General features: G+C 37.6%; 2 protein-coding genes across 2 annotated transcripts; both read left to right on the top strand.

The window, feature by feature from the left end:
* The first annotated feature begins 3,018 nt into the window (after positions 1-3,018).
* LOC105945344 (olfactory receptor 8H3-like) lies at positions 3,019-3,945 on the top strand. Its single transcript, XM_012953053.2, has one exon. The coding sequence runs from the start codon at positions 3,019-3,021 to the stop codon at positions 3,943-3,945; it is 927 nt and encodes a 308-aa protein (XP_012808507.2).
* A 7,848-nt stretch (positions 3,946-11,793) lies between these two features.
* Positions 11,794-13,816, top strand: LOC116412160 (olfactory receptor 1019-like; the record flags this gene model as incomplete). Its single annotated transcript, XM_031905790.1, has 2 exons — positions 11,794-12,267; positions 13,802-13,816. Coding segments are annotated over 2 exons (489 nt in total), but the record flags the coding sequence as incomplete, so codon positions are not given.
* Between the last annotated feature and the right edge of the window lie 2,508 nt (positions 13,817-16,324).

Genomic DNA, 16,324 nt, shown 5'->3' with positions numbered 1-16,324 from the left:
ATGTTGCGCGTCAAAAAAAATTATCGCCCGTGGCTATTCTTTTGTCGCCCGTGGCTATTTTTTTTTTTGTCGCGCGACGTGGCCGACAATTTTTGGACATGCAGCAAATTTTTCCACGGTGAATTTTTTTATCCGTTTCGCAAAACAATCCGCCAATGGAGAAACGCAGAAATTCGCCGTGAAAAATAGTCTGTATTATATCTATGGCTGCTTTGTTCATAGCTTTAAGATGGATAATAGACTAGGACAAATTTCAAAAACTCAGTTGTGGGGGCTGAACCAGGACAATGATTTAAAAACATATGTAGTAAAGGGTGAAATGGAGACTCTATATAAAAATGATCCAAAATGGTATCCAAAGTGTTATTTGATAAAGTTAGGATGAGCATTTTTTTAAGGAAAATGCTAGGTCAAGACTTCTATTAACAGTTGAAACAGCAATTAATATAATTAGAAAATGAATTGATTATTATGTATTCCCAGAAGAATACCCTTTGTCACACTGGTTATATAAACTGGGTTCCTAAAGAGACCGGCAGACTCTGTGCCCCTGCATGGAACAACCTTCTGCTACTCAGGCTATACAAAAAGGTAAGTAATGGAGGGCACTGTGGCTTCATACAAGAGGAATATTTGTGTAAATATTCTGTGAACATTTTACAAATAACTCATCAACGAAGAAGGATTTACATTGATCTTTATTCATAAATATGACTAAAAGACCTGTGGCCAGCACTTACAGCATTAGAACCATAAAGTCCCAACAGCCTCTGTTAGAGCACCCAGTTTCTTAGGGCTCTTACACATGGGCATTCCACCCTGTGTTCCCCTGCTGTGGATTTCTTTTGTGCTTTACCTGGGAACACCCATGTGTAAGAGTTCTTAAGAGGGATTTTTTCTGTTGTTCTTTCTATTCACTTGGTGCTATATTAAAGCTGCAGCTCAGAGTGAGAAAACGTGGTCTCCTTCCCATCTACAAACCCACTCACGGACTGGGGGAGGCTGTTAAAATAAGCCCACTGAAGCAAAAGAAAACCTAGGTTGGCTTCATGGCCCAGGAACAGATATAAAGTAAGTAAGAGTAATATGATGGATGACACACTCATTTTTCCCATTTTTTTCCATGAAGAATTATTGTTTGTTCAACACAGTGTATCCAATGTTTCAGCCCTCATTAGTTAAAGTAGGGTCTAATTATAACATTATAGAAGTACTGAGTTTGTAACTCTTTTCTTTAAATCCAACAAATACTGTATAACAAATTGAATACATACCTTTTCTTCATATATTGAATACATAAAATACATGCATAGGCAGATCATAAATAATTCAGTGGGTGTTTTTTTTTTTTTATTATTAACAGTTTTTTGCATATAAGTAGATGTATCTCAAATATTGAACGTGTCTGTATGTGTTAAGACATACAGTCACAGGGAGAGAGAGCATAAAGAGAGAAGGAAGTGAAGTAGCAAGAAAGAGAAGGGAAAAGAACAAGGGAGAGGGAGAAAAAAGAAAAGAAAATTATGGAACACAAATTATATACATTATTAGCTATTATTCCTGGTTATCCACCTCAGTAAAGTTCTTCCATGAGCCCCATTTCTTATGGTGGTTACGTAGAGAGTTCTTAATCCTTGCATTGTGATATTCAAGGGTTTGTGATAGATTGATAAAGTTTTTTAGTTCTAGCATTGAGGGAATAAGATCAGTTTTCCATTTTTGGGCTAAAAGAAGCCTTGCTGCTTCTAGTATGTGTACTACAAGGAGTTTGTCGGAGAATTTAAGAAAGTCCAAATCTAGATTCAGAAGAGCTGTTGAAGGTGAGTGGTTCATCGGTTGCTTAATTACACTGCTTGTTAACTCGAATACTTCTTGCCAATACTTTTGTATTTTAGGGCAGTTCCACCACGTGTGAGTGGGTGGTTTTTTTTTTGTTTTTTTTTATAACCTGCCTGGGTCAAATAAAATGACACCCCTTTTTAAAGGGATGGTTTACCATTAGTATGTTATAGAATAGAAACTTCAGCTAGTCTTTATACCTTTTGAATTATTTGCTTCCTCTTCTGATTCTTTCCAACATTCAAATGGGGGTCGCTGACCCCGGCAGCTAAAATGACTCTGTGCTCTGTGAGACTATGGTTTTATTGTTACTCTTAATGACTAATCTTTCTATTCAGGATCCCATGTGTTCATATTCTTGTCTCTCTTTCAAACCACTAGCTGTTTGCTGGGATAAACTGGTCTCAAGCAACCAGATAGCTGCTGAAATTCCAAACTAGAGCTGCTGAACAAAAAGCTAAATAATTCATATTGTCTCTACATGGAATAGCATTCTCTACATCATAATAAAAGTCAATTAGAAGGTGAAAAACCCCTTTGATTGCTAATTTATAGAATTGTGAAAAGTTGTCAAAGCTTATGGAAAGAAATACAGTCTGATGCTTTTAAGAGAACAAAGACTGTACAGTTACAGCATATAGTAACAAAATGAAATACACTGCAACAAGGAGAAGTCATTTAGCTTATGGCAACATACTGGTATATACTGGTAAATGCCAGTCCAGCATACAAGAGGCCATTGTTGCACTATTCACTTATCCAATGTAAAATACAGTATAATGGAGTTTAAGTGATAATGTCCTATAACCTACATGTACTGGGGAAAGTAGAGAAATAACTGCTGTGGGCAACATTAACTATGAATTCCTATGGTAACAAAGGTTGGATATATCCCCTACCACCTCTAACTGTTGTTTTATTTTTTTAATCTTTAAACATTATGCACTTTTTTGTTTACAAAATGTTACCATATACAGTATTACAAGAGACTGGCCCACTGAGACCCGAGCACAGAAGTACACGTTGGTTTCTTGGCCATTACGATGACTGGATAAATATGGCTACTATTAATGTCCAAAATTATAGAAAGACAAAATTTCAGTGATACATTTCCAACGGGTGTTTATACATATTTAATATATTTCTTACTTTAATTTTCTTTCACAAGAAGAAATTTAAATGGCTTCAGAAATTAAAGAAAATGTTTCAGCATTCCACCTTCAAGGGTTCTCTGATACTCCTGAGCTCCAAATCTCTCTTTTTGTGCTATTCCTTGGAATCTATCTCATCATTCTGCTGGGAAATCTCATCATATTCTTAGTCATTTCATGCAATCCTCACTTACACACCCCCATGTACATATTCTTGCTGAACCTTTCACTCATAGACATTTCTTTCACTACAAATATTTTCCCTAATTTGCTACATATTCTTCTCACTCAACAAAATAACATTTCATTCTTGGGGTGTATGACTCAAATGTATGTTTTTGTGTCCTTGGCTTCGAGTGAATACTTTCTCCTGACGGCCATGGCATATGATCGTTATGTTGCCATCTGTGATCCCCTTCATTACATTGCCCGAATGAGCAGGAAACATTGTGCTGGGCTTATAACTGCAGTATTCACTGTGGGTTTTGTTGACCCTGTCGGCCATTTTGTTCTTATATCTAAACTATCATATTGTGCTTCCCATCTTATTAACCATTTTTTCTGTGATGTCACACCATTGCTACAACTTTCCTGCAGCAGCACTTTTAGTGTGGAACTTCTGAATTACATTGAAGGGACATTGCTGACTTTCGGTTCCTTCTTCCTGACTCTGACCTCATACATATTTATCATCTCTGCTATCCTGAAAATACAATCCTCAGAGGGGAGACAAAAAGCCTTTTCTACCTGTGCTTCTCACCTGGCCTGTGTGATAACCCTTTATGGGACAGCATTTTGCTTGTATATGAGACCCACCACAAGTTATTCCCCAAAAAGAGACAAGTATTTCTCACTGCTGTACATTGCCCTGGGCCCTGTGCTAAATCCTTTTATTTACACACTGAAGAACAGAGAATTTCAATCTTCCTTTAATAAAATGCGGCAAATAATTTAACCTATTTTCAATAAATATTTGTTAACTACATTTAATGAAACTTGAATCTCAACAGGAAAGTCCTCATCACTTCGTTTTGTTAAAGGTATATATTTTCATTTTAAATTCAAATTAAATTAACTTTTTGTATGATGTAGACAGGGATATTCTGAAAAAAATTTCAATTGAGAAAATTATTTTTTGAAATGTTGTTATTTCTAATTTCAGTATGGAATTTAGCAGCTATTTAGTTGCTAGGGCACAACATACCCTAGCATTTAGAAAGGATAAATTCCTATCATGGATACTAAAGCAATCTGACTTCATCAATCAGTATCCACCTTCCTTTTGTTTCAATGTACCCCTAAACCCTGTAGATTGTAAGCTCTTGTAAGCAGGATCCTCTGATACCATTGTTACTCTGTACACCCTTGTTTGTTAAACTTTTTAAGATCCATGTTTGTATACATTTATTGTGAAGAGCTGAGTAATTTGCTGGCACTATATAAAATGATGATGATGATGATGATTGATGATTGATGATTGATGATTGATGATTGATGATTGATGATTGATGATAACTATTACAATCCATCTACTTAAAGTTGCTGTAGAGGCCATCTCACACTTTCTTGCTCCTGCTGGAATTATGAAGACCTGACTGACTTAGCATTAGTAGGCCCTATATATGCTTTCAAACTGCTCCTTGCATCCAAGGCATCACATGTATCCAAAAGCCTCCTCAGTATTAAATGCAGGCAAATGTATAGGCTCATCAACTTATAGGCTCATTGATGTGAAAACTATAGCCTACCTTTGGCAGAAGATCTAGGACCTTGGCCATTAAAAATCATATGTGGAGGTTTGGAAGAGAGTGCCTAATTCTAAGAAACTCTTTAGTCTGATAAAATAGCAAAAAGAAAGCAGATTCTCCTACTGGATAAAAAGGAGATTTTGAAAGGAATTCAAGCACAAGTGGCAGATCCCATGGTGGCACTAGCACTCTAACTGAAGGTTTAATTCTCACTTCTGCCTTTAGAAACTGGATGACTAATGCCTCAGTTGAAAAATTCTTGCCCAGTATTGCTGTGCAGATACCTGTTCCCTTAAGGTACTACTTTTCTCCAAACCTGATTGTAGAAAATCTAACACCTTAGTCACCTGAGGCATGCTGTGGAATTTACTCCATAGTGTGCTGCACAAGAGACAAAAAAGTCCCAGACTTTATTATTAGTGATGAGCAAATCTGTCACGTTTTGCTTCTCCGAAAATATTTGCGAAACTGTGAAAAAACCCTGCCAAATGGCAACAATTTCGCAGAATGAAAAAAATTATATGCGTCCAAAAAATTGTCATGTGTGTAAAAAAAATAGTTGTGTGTATAAAAAAAAATTGGCATGTGATTTATGACATTGGTCTTTTTTTGACATGCACAACTTTTTTTTGTCCGCCAATGGTGAAATATGGAAACTCACAGTGAATCCATGCCTGCCGAAAATTTTCGCTCATCCCTGGTGTTTTCCTCCATTGATTGGGTTCCCCCACACAGTATCCTACACTATGTAAGTGCTTCCACCCTGATACATTTCAGGTAACCTAAAGCAAGGTTAAATAAAAGAGGTAACAGAGGACATCCTTTTTTAAGTACCTCTTTTCAAAGAAAAAGAATTTGATATTTCTCCCGATACTAAGATTTGGGGTTTGGGGACTGAATACAGAGATTGTATGAAACCAATAAAATTCCCTTTAAAGCCAAATGATTGAATAGAATCGAACAAATGGAACCAGCATACTGTACATTATCAAATTATCTCAACATTTACAGATATAAAGGAGCAAAGAATTTCCCATTCTTAAGATGAAATATCAGCTTTATCAAAGTTCTTAAATTATGAGCACCAGTTTTCCCTTTTACAAAACTATTCTGTTCATCTGTAATTTTGGGACAATAGTGGAGAGTTGATTTGCTAAAATAAAAAACAAAACAAAATCTTTATATCTAAATTAATTAATGATATGAGTCTATATGATTTAGGTGAGGAAGGATCCTTTCCTTGTTTCAGGATCACCCTAATATAAGATAGATAACTAGAAGATTGAATGTCCCCTTTTTCTAGGATCCTATTAAATAAGTCATATAGAGAATAGTATCTTCATGTAAAATTTTGTAAAAATTGCCCATGAATCCGTCGGGACCTCCTGCCTTATTTATGTTTAGTGTTTTGAATATATGTTTAACCTCTGTATCACTAAAAGAAGCATTCAGTTTAAAAAGGCGGTTAGGAGATAACTTTGGCAATGACAATTTACGGAAAAATTGTCTTCTTTTTTCTGTCTTTTGTAGGGTGGGGAGAATAAAGATTTTGATAGAACCCTTAAAAATTTCAGCATTCTCCTTGGGGTCATTTGTTACTTTATTGTTTTTATCTGTCAGAGAAGGGATTTTGTTTGATTTTGACTGAATTCTAGCCAAATTTGATAACATTTTATTGATTTTGTTGCCATAGTTAGCAAACCTTGCATTTAAATTAGTGACCTTATGCCATTACCTTATGCCAGCAATAGTCTCTTTCAATTTTTTCTTTATGTTCTTAGGATTAGTTTTAAAATTAATATATTCATCTTTCTGTTGTTTGTTCAGTAGATCCAATCTCTTATGAATATTTTTTAAAAAAACTTTTTTCATAAGCTGTTATTATCACCTTACAAATATCCCATGGCAATAACAGATTTTCTAAATGTATAGAATTATTCTTTAGAAAAGTTTTCCATCTTTCTTGTATCATCAAAAGGAAATCAGGCCTTGATGCTAGTGGTACGGGAAATCTCCAGGGAATATAGTTTATGAGAACATAGTATATGAGTTTAAAGCTTTTTAAATGAACTATGACTGGAGTATGATCAGAGTAAAAAAAACTGACCCATTTTAGAATCCATGATCCTATTTAATAAGTCTTTGGACAATAAATCTATTCTAGATCCTGACCCTGAAGGATGAGAATAATAGGTAAAATCATTATTAGATGTGTTCAAATATCTCCAAGAGTCAAAAAGGTTATTTGAGTTAAAGAAATTAGTTAAAACTTAAGTTTTTTATGGGTTGGTTTTGTAAGGGTCCTAGATTTATCTAAGTACCAGCTATGTGCCTCATTTAAATCACCAGATAATACTAAGGGGCTGATTTACTAACCCACGAATCCGACCCGAATTGGAAAAGTTCCGACTTGAAAACGAACATTTTGCGACTTTTTCGTATGTTTTGCGATTTTTTCGGATTCTGTACGAATTTTTCGTTACCAATACGATTTTTGCGTAAAAACGCGAGTTTTTCGTATCCATTACGAAGGTTGCGTAAAAAGTTGCGCATTTTTCGTAGCGTTAAAACTTACGCGAAAAGTTGCGCATTTTTCGCGTAAGTTTTAACGCTACGAAAAATGCGCAACTTTTTACGCAACTTTCGTAATGGATAGGAAAACTCGCGTTTTTACGCAAAAATCGTATTGGTAACGAAAAATTCGTAAAGAATCCGAAAAAATCACAAAACATACGAAAAAATCGCAAAATACCGATCATTACGAAAAAAACGCAATCGGACTCCATTCGACCCATTCGTGGGTAAGTAAATCAGCCCCTTAATGTTGTATGGGATCATAACTATTTTCCGAGATAACTTTTGAAAAAATTAAAAATTTTTTATCAGTTGGGGTATAAGCTGAGCATATATTTCATGTAGAACCCAACAAAAGTACCTCTGTGTATATAAATGTACCCCGATCATCACTTTTTGTGGAGAGGATTTGAGGATCAAGGTTTTTATGTATCAATATAGCCCCCCATATTACCTGTCAAATGTGTCTCTTGTATTAGAGCTATATCAGCACTCATGTTTGTTTTTAAAGTGCTGAGAATTCTCAGTCATTTAGGGTGGGAATTTAAACCATAAAATCACAAAATAGCTGCAGGCATTCCTCATCCAGGCTGCCTCTGCTCCCCACTCGACAAACAATGAACAACTACTCAGATAAGATAAGTACTGTTCATGTACTGTTATTAGCTGCGGACCCTCTTCATGAAGGATTTCCTTTAGAAAGAAATTATTTCCTCTTTGTGATGCTATATGGCTGATTTTGAGAGGGCAATTATTGGAGAACCTCAGCACGTCTCCTCCAGGCGCCATAACCGGAAGTCCTGCACTAAAATTATTCAATTATGCAATTATTTTAAATATTTGCAGGTTTAAAAAGTGGCAAAAGGCATACCCACTGGACAAACATGCATATTGTGGGCACTCAAGTTCATAAAAAGGGTCCCCAACAGTCTGAATTAAAACTATGAACAGCCATAGAGATAAGATGGATAATAGAATAGGACACATCAATATCAAAAACTCATTTGAGGGGGCTGAACTAGAAAAATGATTAAAAAACATATGTGTTAAAGGGTGAAATAGAGAATCTATACAAAATTTTCCGAAATGGCACCGAAAGGGTTATTTAATAAAATTGGGATGCCAATTTTTTTTTATGTAAAATAGCAATGTGGGTTCATAGATAAACCTTTTAGTGGCCTAAATGTGCCAAGTTATGCCAATGGATTTTTAGAAATGCTCTTTGAAAACATTATTTCACTTGGCGGAGAGGTACATTTTGAAACCAGTATTTTTGTCCAGAGCATTTTCATATAAGGATCCAATATTTTACTATTAACAGTTCATACAGCAATTAAGATATATGTTTAGAAAATGAGCTGATTAATTGGTATTCTCAGAAGAATTCCCTTTGTCACACTGGTTATATAAACTGGGTTAGTTCCTGAAGAGACTGGCACTGTGACCGACCCTGTGCACCTGCATGGAAGAACCTTTTGATCCTTAGGTTGAGCAAAAAAGGTAAGTGATGGGGGCACTGTAGGAATATTCTCTAAATGTTTTACAAATAGCTCATCAACAAAATAAAAAGATTGAAATATCGATATTTATTCATATATATGATAAAAGACCTGTGAGCAGCACTAACAGCATTAGAACCAAAAAGACCCAAAAGCCTTTGTTAGAGCACACAGTTTCTTAGGGATCTTACACTTTGGCATTTCACCCTGTGTTCCCCTGCAGTGGATTTATAATGTAATATAATAATAATATAATGGAGTAATATAATGGAACGCACACCAATTTTTCCCAATTTTTCATAAAGAATTATTCTTTATTCAACACAGTGTATCCAATGTTTTAGCCCTCATTAGTTAAAATCGGGTCTAACTATGACATGACGTACTGAGTTTGTAACTCTTTGCCTTAAATCCAACCAAATAAAATTAAACAAATTTACAAACCTTTTCTTCATATACTGAATACATGAATATAAAAAATATTAAAATAAAAATGTAAAAATGCATAGGCAGATCATAAATAATTAATAATAATGATGGTTTTTTTTTATAACCTGCCTGCAACAGAGTAAAACAAAATTACACACCTTTAAAGGGCTGGTTCCCCTTTAGTATGTTATAGAATGACCCATTCTTAGTAACTTTTCAAGTGGTCTTTAGTTTATATTTTTATACTTTTGGAATTATTTGCCTTCCTCTTCTGATTCTTTCCAGCTTTCAAATGGGGGTCGCTCACTCCGGCAGTTAAAAAGCCTATTGCTCTGTGAGGCTCCAGTTTTATTGTTATTGTTACTTTTAATTACTAAATAATTCAGAGACTTGAAATAATAAAAAATGAAGACTTAATTCATTCATACAGTCTGATGCTTTTAAGAGAACATAGACTGTACAGATACAGCATATAGTAGGAAAATGGAATACACTGCAACAAGGAGAAGTCATTTAGCTTATGGCAACATACTGATATATTTATATTCCAGTCCAGCATACAAGAGGCCATTGTTGCACTATTCACTAATCCAATGTGAATTTAGATGGAGTTAAAGGACCAGTAACACCATTAATACATCCCAGTCCCAATCAATCAACTTACAGTTTTTACTTCAAATGCTCTGCTGCATGCTGCTTTCCTATAATACATCAGTAAAAAATCCTAATTGCCACTTTCCTGTGAAGTATATAGGGCCTTCGCCATCTTGCAGGGCCTGAAAGCTGCTTCTCCACTACGTGCGCGCTGCCGTCAGCTTCTTCCTGGTTTTGCTTTTGAAAATCCCGCCTCCATGCATACCGTCGCTTAGCAACAAGCTACTGCTCTGCTACCGGCTTCCCTTCAACAACCATCCACCCACGTGTCTGCTAAAAAGTCCCTTCCCCTTCGGACACTGCTCAGCCAGCGCAGGTACATTCAGCAGCCTTAACCCCAGCGTGCTTGCCACAACTCCCTTCCCCCATTGCATACTTACCCAAGCGTTCCGTTTAGCAGCCTTAACCCCAGCGTGTCTGCCAGAACTCCCTTCGCATACCTCTCACCCAGCGCTCTTTCCCTCGTTCCCTTCAACAGCCTTCCCCCCCCTCAGCTGTTCCAGTAGGATGTCTCTCCCCCTCCTCTTCACAGCCATAACTGAGCTTCCGGGTTAGGGCCGAATGTCATGTGAAGAGGAGAGACGTCGGGGGCGCGCTCGTACAGAGTGGCGAGTCGCCATATCGCCTTTCTTCAAAAAGGTGTCCATAGCGTGGAGAGGAGTGTTACTGATGATTTTTTGGCTAAATAGTAGGTGATTAAATACAATGCAGCTGGACATGGGTATTATTTAGAAGGTGTACTTTTAATTTTTTTAATAAAAATTTTTACTGTCACTTGTTCTTTAAAGTGATAAAGTCCTATAACCTAATAGCAGCATTGCATTCCTGCCACTAAAAAAAGATCTTTGATTTCCTATGGTTGTAGCTTTAACAAAGGTAAATATTTGACCTTCCACCAATAGTTGTTACAAGAGATTGACACACTGAGATCCAAACACAGAAAGAGACAGTTCCTTGGCCACAAATTTGCTGCAAAAAAATTCAGCATGCATCCAAAAATTGTCACCGCGTCAGAAGAATTGACCCGCGTAAAAGAATTGTTGTGAGCTTCTAAAGAATTGTCACGTGTCAATTCTTTTGTTGCTCACGATAATTCTTTTGATGCGGGCAACTATTTTTGGACACGTGCTGAATTATCTCTCATCAAAAGAATTGTCTCTCGCATCAAAATGAATCGCCTCTCATCAAAAGAATTGTCTCTCCCGTCAAAAACAAATGTCTCTCATCAAAAGAATTGTCTCTCCCGTCAAAAACAAATGTCTCTCATCAAAAGAATTGTTTCTCCCGTCAAAAACAAATGTCTCTCATCAAAAGAATTGTTTCTCCCGTCAAAAACAAATGTCTCTCATCAAAAGAATTGTCGCGCAACAATTTTTTTGGCGCACAACTTTTTACTTCTTTTGCCAATTTTTCACCATTTCACAAATCTTTTGAAAGATTTGCAATCTTTTTGGTTAAGCGAAATGGGACAGATTCGCTCATCACTACTCATACTTTATTTTGCTTCCACAGGAAGGAAGGAAAATGGTTTCAGAAAGTAAAGACAATATTTCAGGATTCATCATCCAAGGGTTCTCTGATACTCCTGAGCTTCAAATCTCTCTTTTTGTGCTATTCCTTGGAATCTATCTCATCATTCTGCTGGGAAATCTCATCATATTCTTAGTCATTTCATGCAATCCTCACTTACACACCCCCATGTACATATTCTTGCTGAACCTTTCACTCATAGACATTTCTTCCACCTCAAATATTTTACCTAATTTGCTACATATTCTTCTCACACAACAAAATAACATTTCATTCTTGGGGTGTATGACTCAAATGTATGTTTTCGCATCCTTGGCTTGCAGTGAATACTTTCTCCTGACGGCCATGGCATATGATCGTTATGTTGCCATCTGTGACCCCCTTCATTACATTGCCCGAATGAGCAGGAAACACTGTGCTGGGCTTATAACTGCAGCATTCACTGTTGGTTTTGTTGACCCTGTCGGCCATTTTTTTCTTATATCTAAACTATCATATTGTGCTTCCCGTCTTATAAAACATTTTTTCTGTGATGTCACACCATTGCTAAAACTTTCCTGCAGCAGCACTTTTAGTGTGGAACTTTTAAATTACATTGAAGGGACATTGCTGACTTTAAATGCCTTCCTCCTTACTCTGGCCTCATACATATTTATCATCTCTGCTATCCTGAAAATACAATCCTCAGAGGGGAGACAAAAAGCCTTTTCTACCTGTGCTTCTCACCTGGCCTGTGTGATAACCCTTTATGGGGCAATTTTTTGCTTGTACATAAAACCCACCTCAAGTTATTCCCTAAAAAGAGACAAGTATTTCTCACTGCTGTACATTGCCCTGGGCCCTGTGCTAAATCCTCTTATTTACACATTAAAGAACAGAGAATTTCAATCTTCCTTTAATAAAATGAGGCACATATTTTAATCTATTTTTAATAAATATTTGCTAATTACAGTTAATGAAACTTGAATCTGAAAAGGAAAGTCCTCACTTTGTTTTGTTAATGGTATATATATTCATTCTAATTTGAAATTAAATTAACTTTTAGTATGATGTAGACAGGAATATTCTAAGACAATTTTCAATTGAGAAAATTATTTTATTATTATTATTTTATTTTATTATTTATAATTTCAGTATGGAATTTAGCAGCTATTTAGTAACTAGGGCACAATTTACCCTAGCATTTAGAAAGGATAAATTCCCATCATACTTACAGTGATTTCCCTTTCCTGGCCATCCCCCTGGTCAGCATAAACATTCTGGTAGTCCCGCCCCTCCCACCTCTGTGTAGATATGTCCCTTAGCAATCTATACATTCTCCTCTCCTCCTGCCCTCCCCATCTATGTGAAAAGCTTGTGATTAAGGGTGGGCATGCTGACCAGAGGGTTGGCTAGGAAAGTAAAATAATGGTAAGTATGATAGGAATTTAATGTTTCCCTGGCCAGCATAAACATTCTGGAGATACTAAAGCAATCAGAAAAGGGAGGAAAAAAAACACAGCTTTGATGCCAAGAAACTTTAATTAAACTTGGCCACACTTGGCCAACACTAATTTTATGACCAAAAGAGGCCTTACTCTTGGACCTAACATCAACATGATAATGCATTATAAATGTATTAGAGCTAGCCCAGATTGGCGCCCTGAGATGTCATCTGCTGATACGCCTGCTTCTGCTGCCCAGGATGCCATGACACTCCTTGTCAAATGAGACAACACACTGCCAGTGAATAAGCAGTCCCTCTCCTTCCAGACCTTAAAACACTCCCTAAAGACCCATCTTTTTAGGCAAACATATTCAATATATCTAAACTGATCATTTATATGTATCATATATATATATACCCCTAACCCCCTTTTTATTTTTATTTTTTTTACACTTCCCAAATCTTTTGAAAGATTCGCAAATTTTTTGGCGAAGCAAAACAGGACAGATTCGCTCATCACTAATTACAATCCATCTTCTTAAAGTTGCTATAAAGGGCCATCTCACACCTGACTTACGAATAGCATTAGTAGCCTCTAGATATGCTTTTAAACTGCTCCTTGCATCCAAGGCATCACATGTATCTGAACTCTTCTCAGTATTAAATGCAGGCAAATGCATAGGCTCATCAACTTATAGGCTCATTGATGTGAAAACTATAGTCTACCTTTGGCAGAATATCTAGGACCTTGGCTATTAAAGATCGTATGTGGAGGTTTGGAAGAGAGAGCCTGAATCTAAGCAACTCTTTAACCTGATGCAATGGCAACCAGAAAGCAGACTCTCCTATTGGATGAAAAGGAGATTTTGAAAGGAATTCAAACACAAGTGGCAGAACCCATGGTGGAGCTAGCACTCTAACTGAAGGATTAATTCTCACTTCTGCCTTTAGAAACTGGATGACTAATGCCTCTTGCCCAGTATTGCTGTGCAGATACCTGTTCCCTTAAGGTACTACTTTTCTCCAAACCTGATTGTATGCTGTGAAATCTACACCACATTGTGCTGCCCAAGAGACAAAAAAGTACCAGACTTTATTATTAGGGATGAGCGAATCTGTCACGTTTTGCTTTTCCGAAAATATTTGCGAAACTTAAAAAACCCTGCAAAACGGCAACAATGTAGCAGAATGCAAAAAATTATGTGCGTCCAAAAAATTGTCACGTATGTAAAAAAAATTGTGTGTATAAAAAAAATTGTCGTGTGATTTATGACATTGGTCTTTTTTTTACATGCACAACTTTTTTTTGTCCACCAATGGTGAAATGTGGAAACTCACAATTAATCCATGCCTGCCGACAATTTTCGCTCATCCCTGGTGTTTTCCTCCATTGATTGGGTTCCCCCGCACAAAGTGCTTCTCAACGTGGTACGTTTCAGGTAACCTAAAGAAAGGTTAAATAAAAGAGATAACAGAGGACATCCTTTTCAAGTACCCCTTTTTAAAGAAAAAGAATTTGATATTTCTCCCGATACTAAGATTTGGGGTTTGGGGACTGAATACAGAGATTGTTTGAAACCAATAAAATTGCCTTCAAAGCCAAAGGATTGAAGAGAATCGAACAAATGGAACCAGCATACTGTACATTATCAAACGCTTTCTCAGCATCTACAGATTGTAAGGCAACTCGTCCAAACAGTGCAGTCTCTGGGGGTTTAGGTAGATCGCAGGGATCAGATTGGGCTCAGAAAACAACAGTTCACACCCAGCATTTAGTTTTAAGCTGACCTCAATCAGCTTTATTCATATATAACCGGCACACAGGAGTATATTGGAAAACAAAACATAAAAATAAATCCTAGCCTGTCCGGCTCTAACTAACATACAGCAGCTCCCTCTCTATGCAATAGAGAGGATCTAGCATCCAACTCTACGAAAAACAAAAGTAGTTTGGTTACTCACTGTGTCCGGCTCTCTCCTTACTGCATGCAGGCAGTTCCCCAGGAAGGGAGAGAGTGAGTAACTCTGCAGACACCATGTTTAAAGGGGTTTCCCCTGATGCCTAACGAGGCCAGTAATTAGCCAGGCTTCACCAAAACCTGGATAGCCTGTTGAATGGAAGTCCCACCCGCTCACTTCCATTCACTCCAGGGCCCTTTTTTACCGGCTTTTTCAAAAGCCGAATGCAGTGAAAGAACACTCTTTCACTGCTGACATACTTTCCCTGGAGCTTAGTATATATAAGAGAGAAATCTGGGAGAAATATAAACACCTTCCACCTCTAATCCAGCATTTCTCTCACACACCCTCCCCCTCTTTTTCGACGTAGGGGTCGGAACACAACTAGCACCCGGGATAAGGCATCTGCATTTCCCAGCTGGGACCCCGGTCTATGCTCCACTGTGAACTTGTAGTTCTGCAGGGCCAGGAACCACCTTGTCACCCTTCTATTCTTTTCACGATTTTCACACATCCATTTAAGGGGGGCGTGGTCAGTAACTAATGTAAACTGGTGGCCTAACAGATAGTATCTAAGCTCCTCCAGCGCCCATTTCACTGCTAAGCATTCCTTCTCTACTGTAGCATAGTTTCTTTCATGGATGTTCAGCTTTTTACTCAGGAAAACTATAGGATGCTCTGCACCCTCTCTAATTTGGGACAGTACTGCTCCGACTCCCACATCGGATGCGTCAGTCTGCACAATAAATTTCTGTGTAAAGTTTGGGGTTATCAGTACTGGTTGGCTGCATAAGGCTTTTTTTAGGGTCTGAAAGGCCTGTTCTGCCTCAGAGTTCCACTTGATCATTATGGACTTGGTCCCTTTTGTAAGGTCAGTCAGAGGGACAGCTATAGTGGCAAAGTTAGCTATGAACCTTCTGTAGTAACCAGTGATCCCCAAAAAAGCTCTAACCTGTTTTTTTGTGACTGGTCTAGGCCAGTCTTGAATTGCCTGCACCTTGTTAAGCTGAGGCTTAACTAGCCCTCTACCAATGTTGTATCCCAAATACTTGGCTTCTTCCAGGCCTATGCTACATTTTTTTGGGTTAGCTGTCAGACCGGCCATTCGTATGGAATCAAGCACGGCCTGTACCCTGGGTAGATGGGATTGCCTATCCGAGCTATGGATAACTACGTCATCAAGGTACGCTGCTGCGTACTGCCTGTGGGGCCTTAAGATTTGGTCCATGGTACGTTGGAAGGTTGCTGGGGCTCCATGTAACCCAAATGGCAACACTACATACTGGAACAGACCTTCGGGAGTGCTAAAAGCAGTTTTCTCTTTGGCTCGGTCCGTCAGGGGAATCTGCCAATAGCCCTTCGTCAAATCTAAGGTTGTCAGGTATCTAGCCGTCCCTAGTCTCTCAATTAATTCGTCCACACGAGGCATAGGGTAGGCATCAAATTTGGAGACAGTATTTAGTTTTCTAAAGTCATTGCAGAAGCGCCAGCTCCCATCCGGTTTTGGTATTAAGA

This window comes from Xenopus tropicalis, chromosome 7, assembly GCF_000004195.4.
Source record: "Xenopus tropicalis strain Nigerian chromosome 7, UCB_Xtro_10.0, whole genome shotgun sequence".
NCBI lineage: Eukaryota > Metazoa > Chordata > Amphibia > Anura > Pipidae > Xenopus > Xenopus tropicalis.
The sequence above is the reverse complement of the archived record's forward strand: the minus strand, read 5'-3'. Positions and strand labels throughout refer to the sequence as shown.

Bases quoted from the DNA above. Each gene is read 5' to 3' on its own strand.
- LOC105945344 (XM_012953053.2), top strand. From the start codon at position 3,019: ATGGCTTCAGAAATTAAAGAAAATGTTTCAGCATTCCACCTTCAAGGG.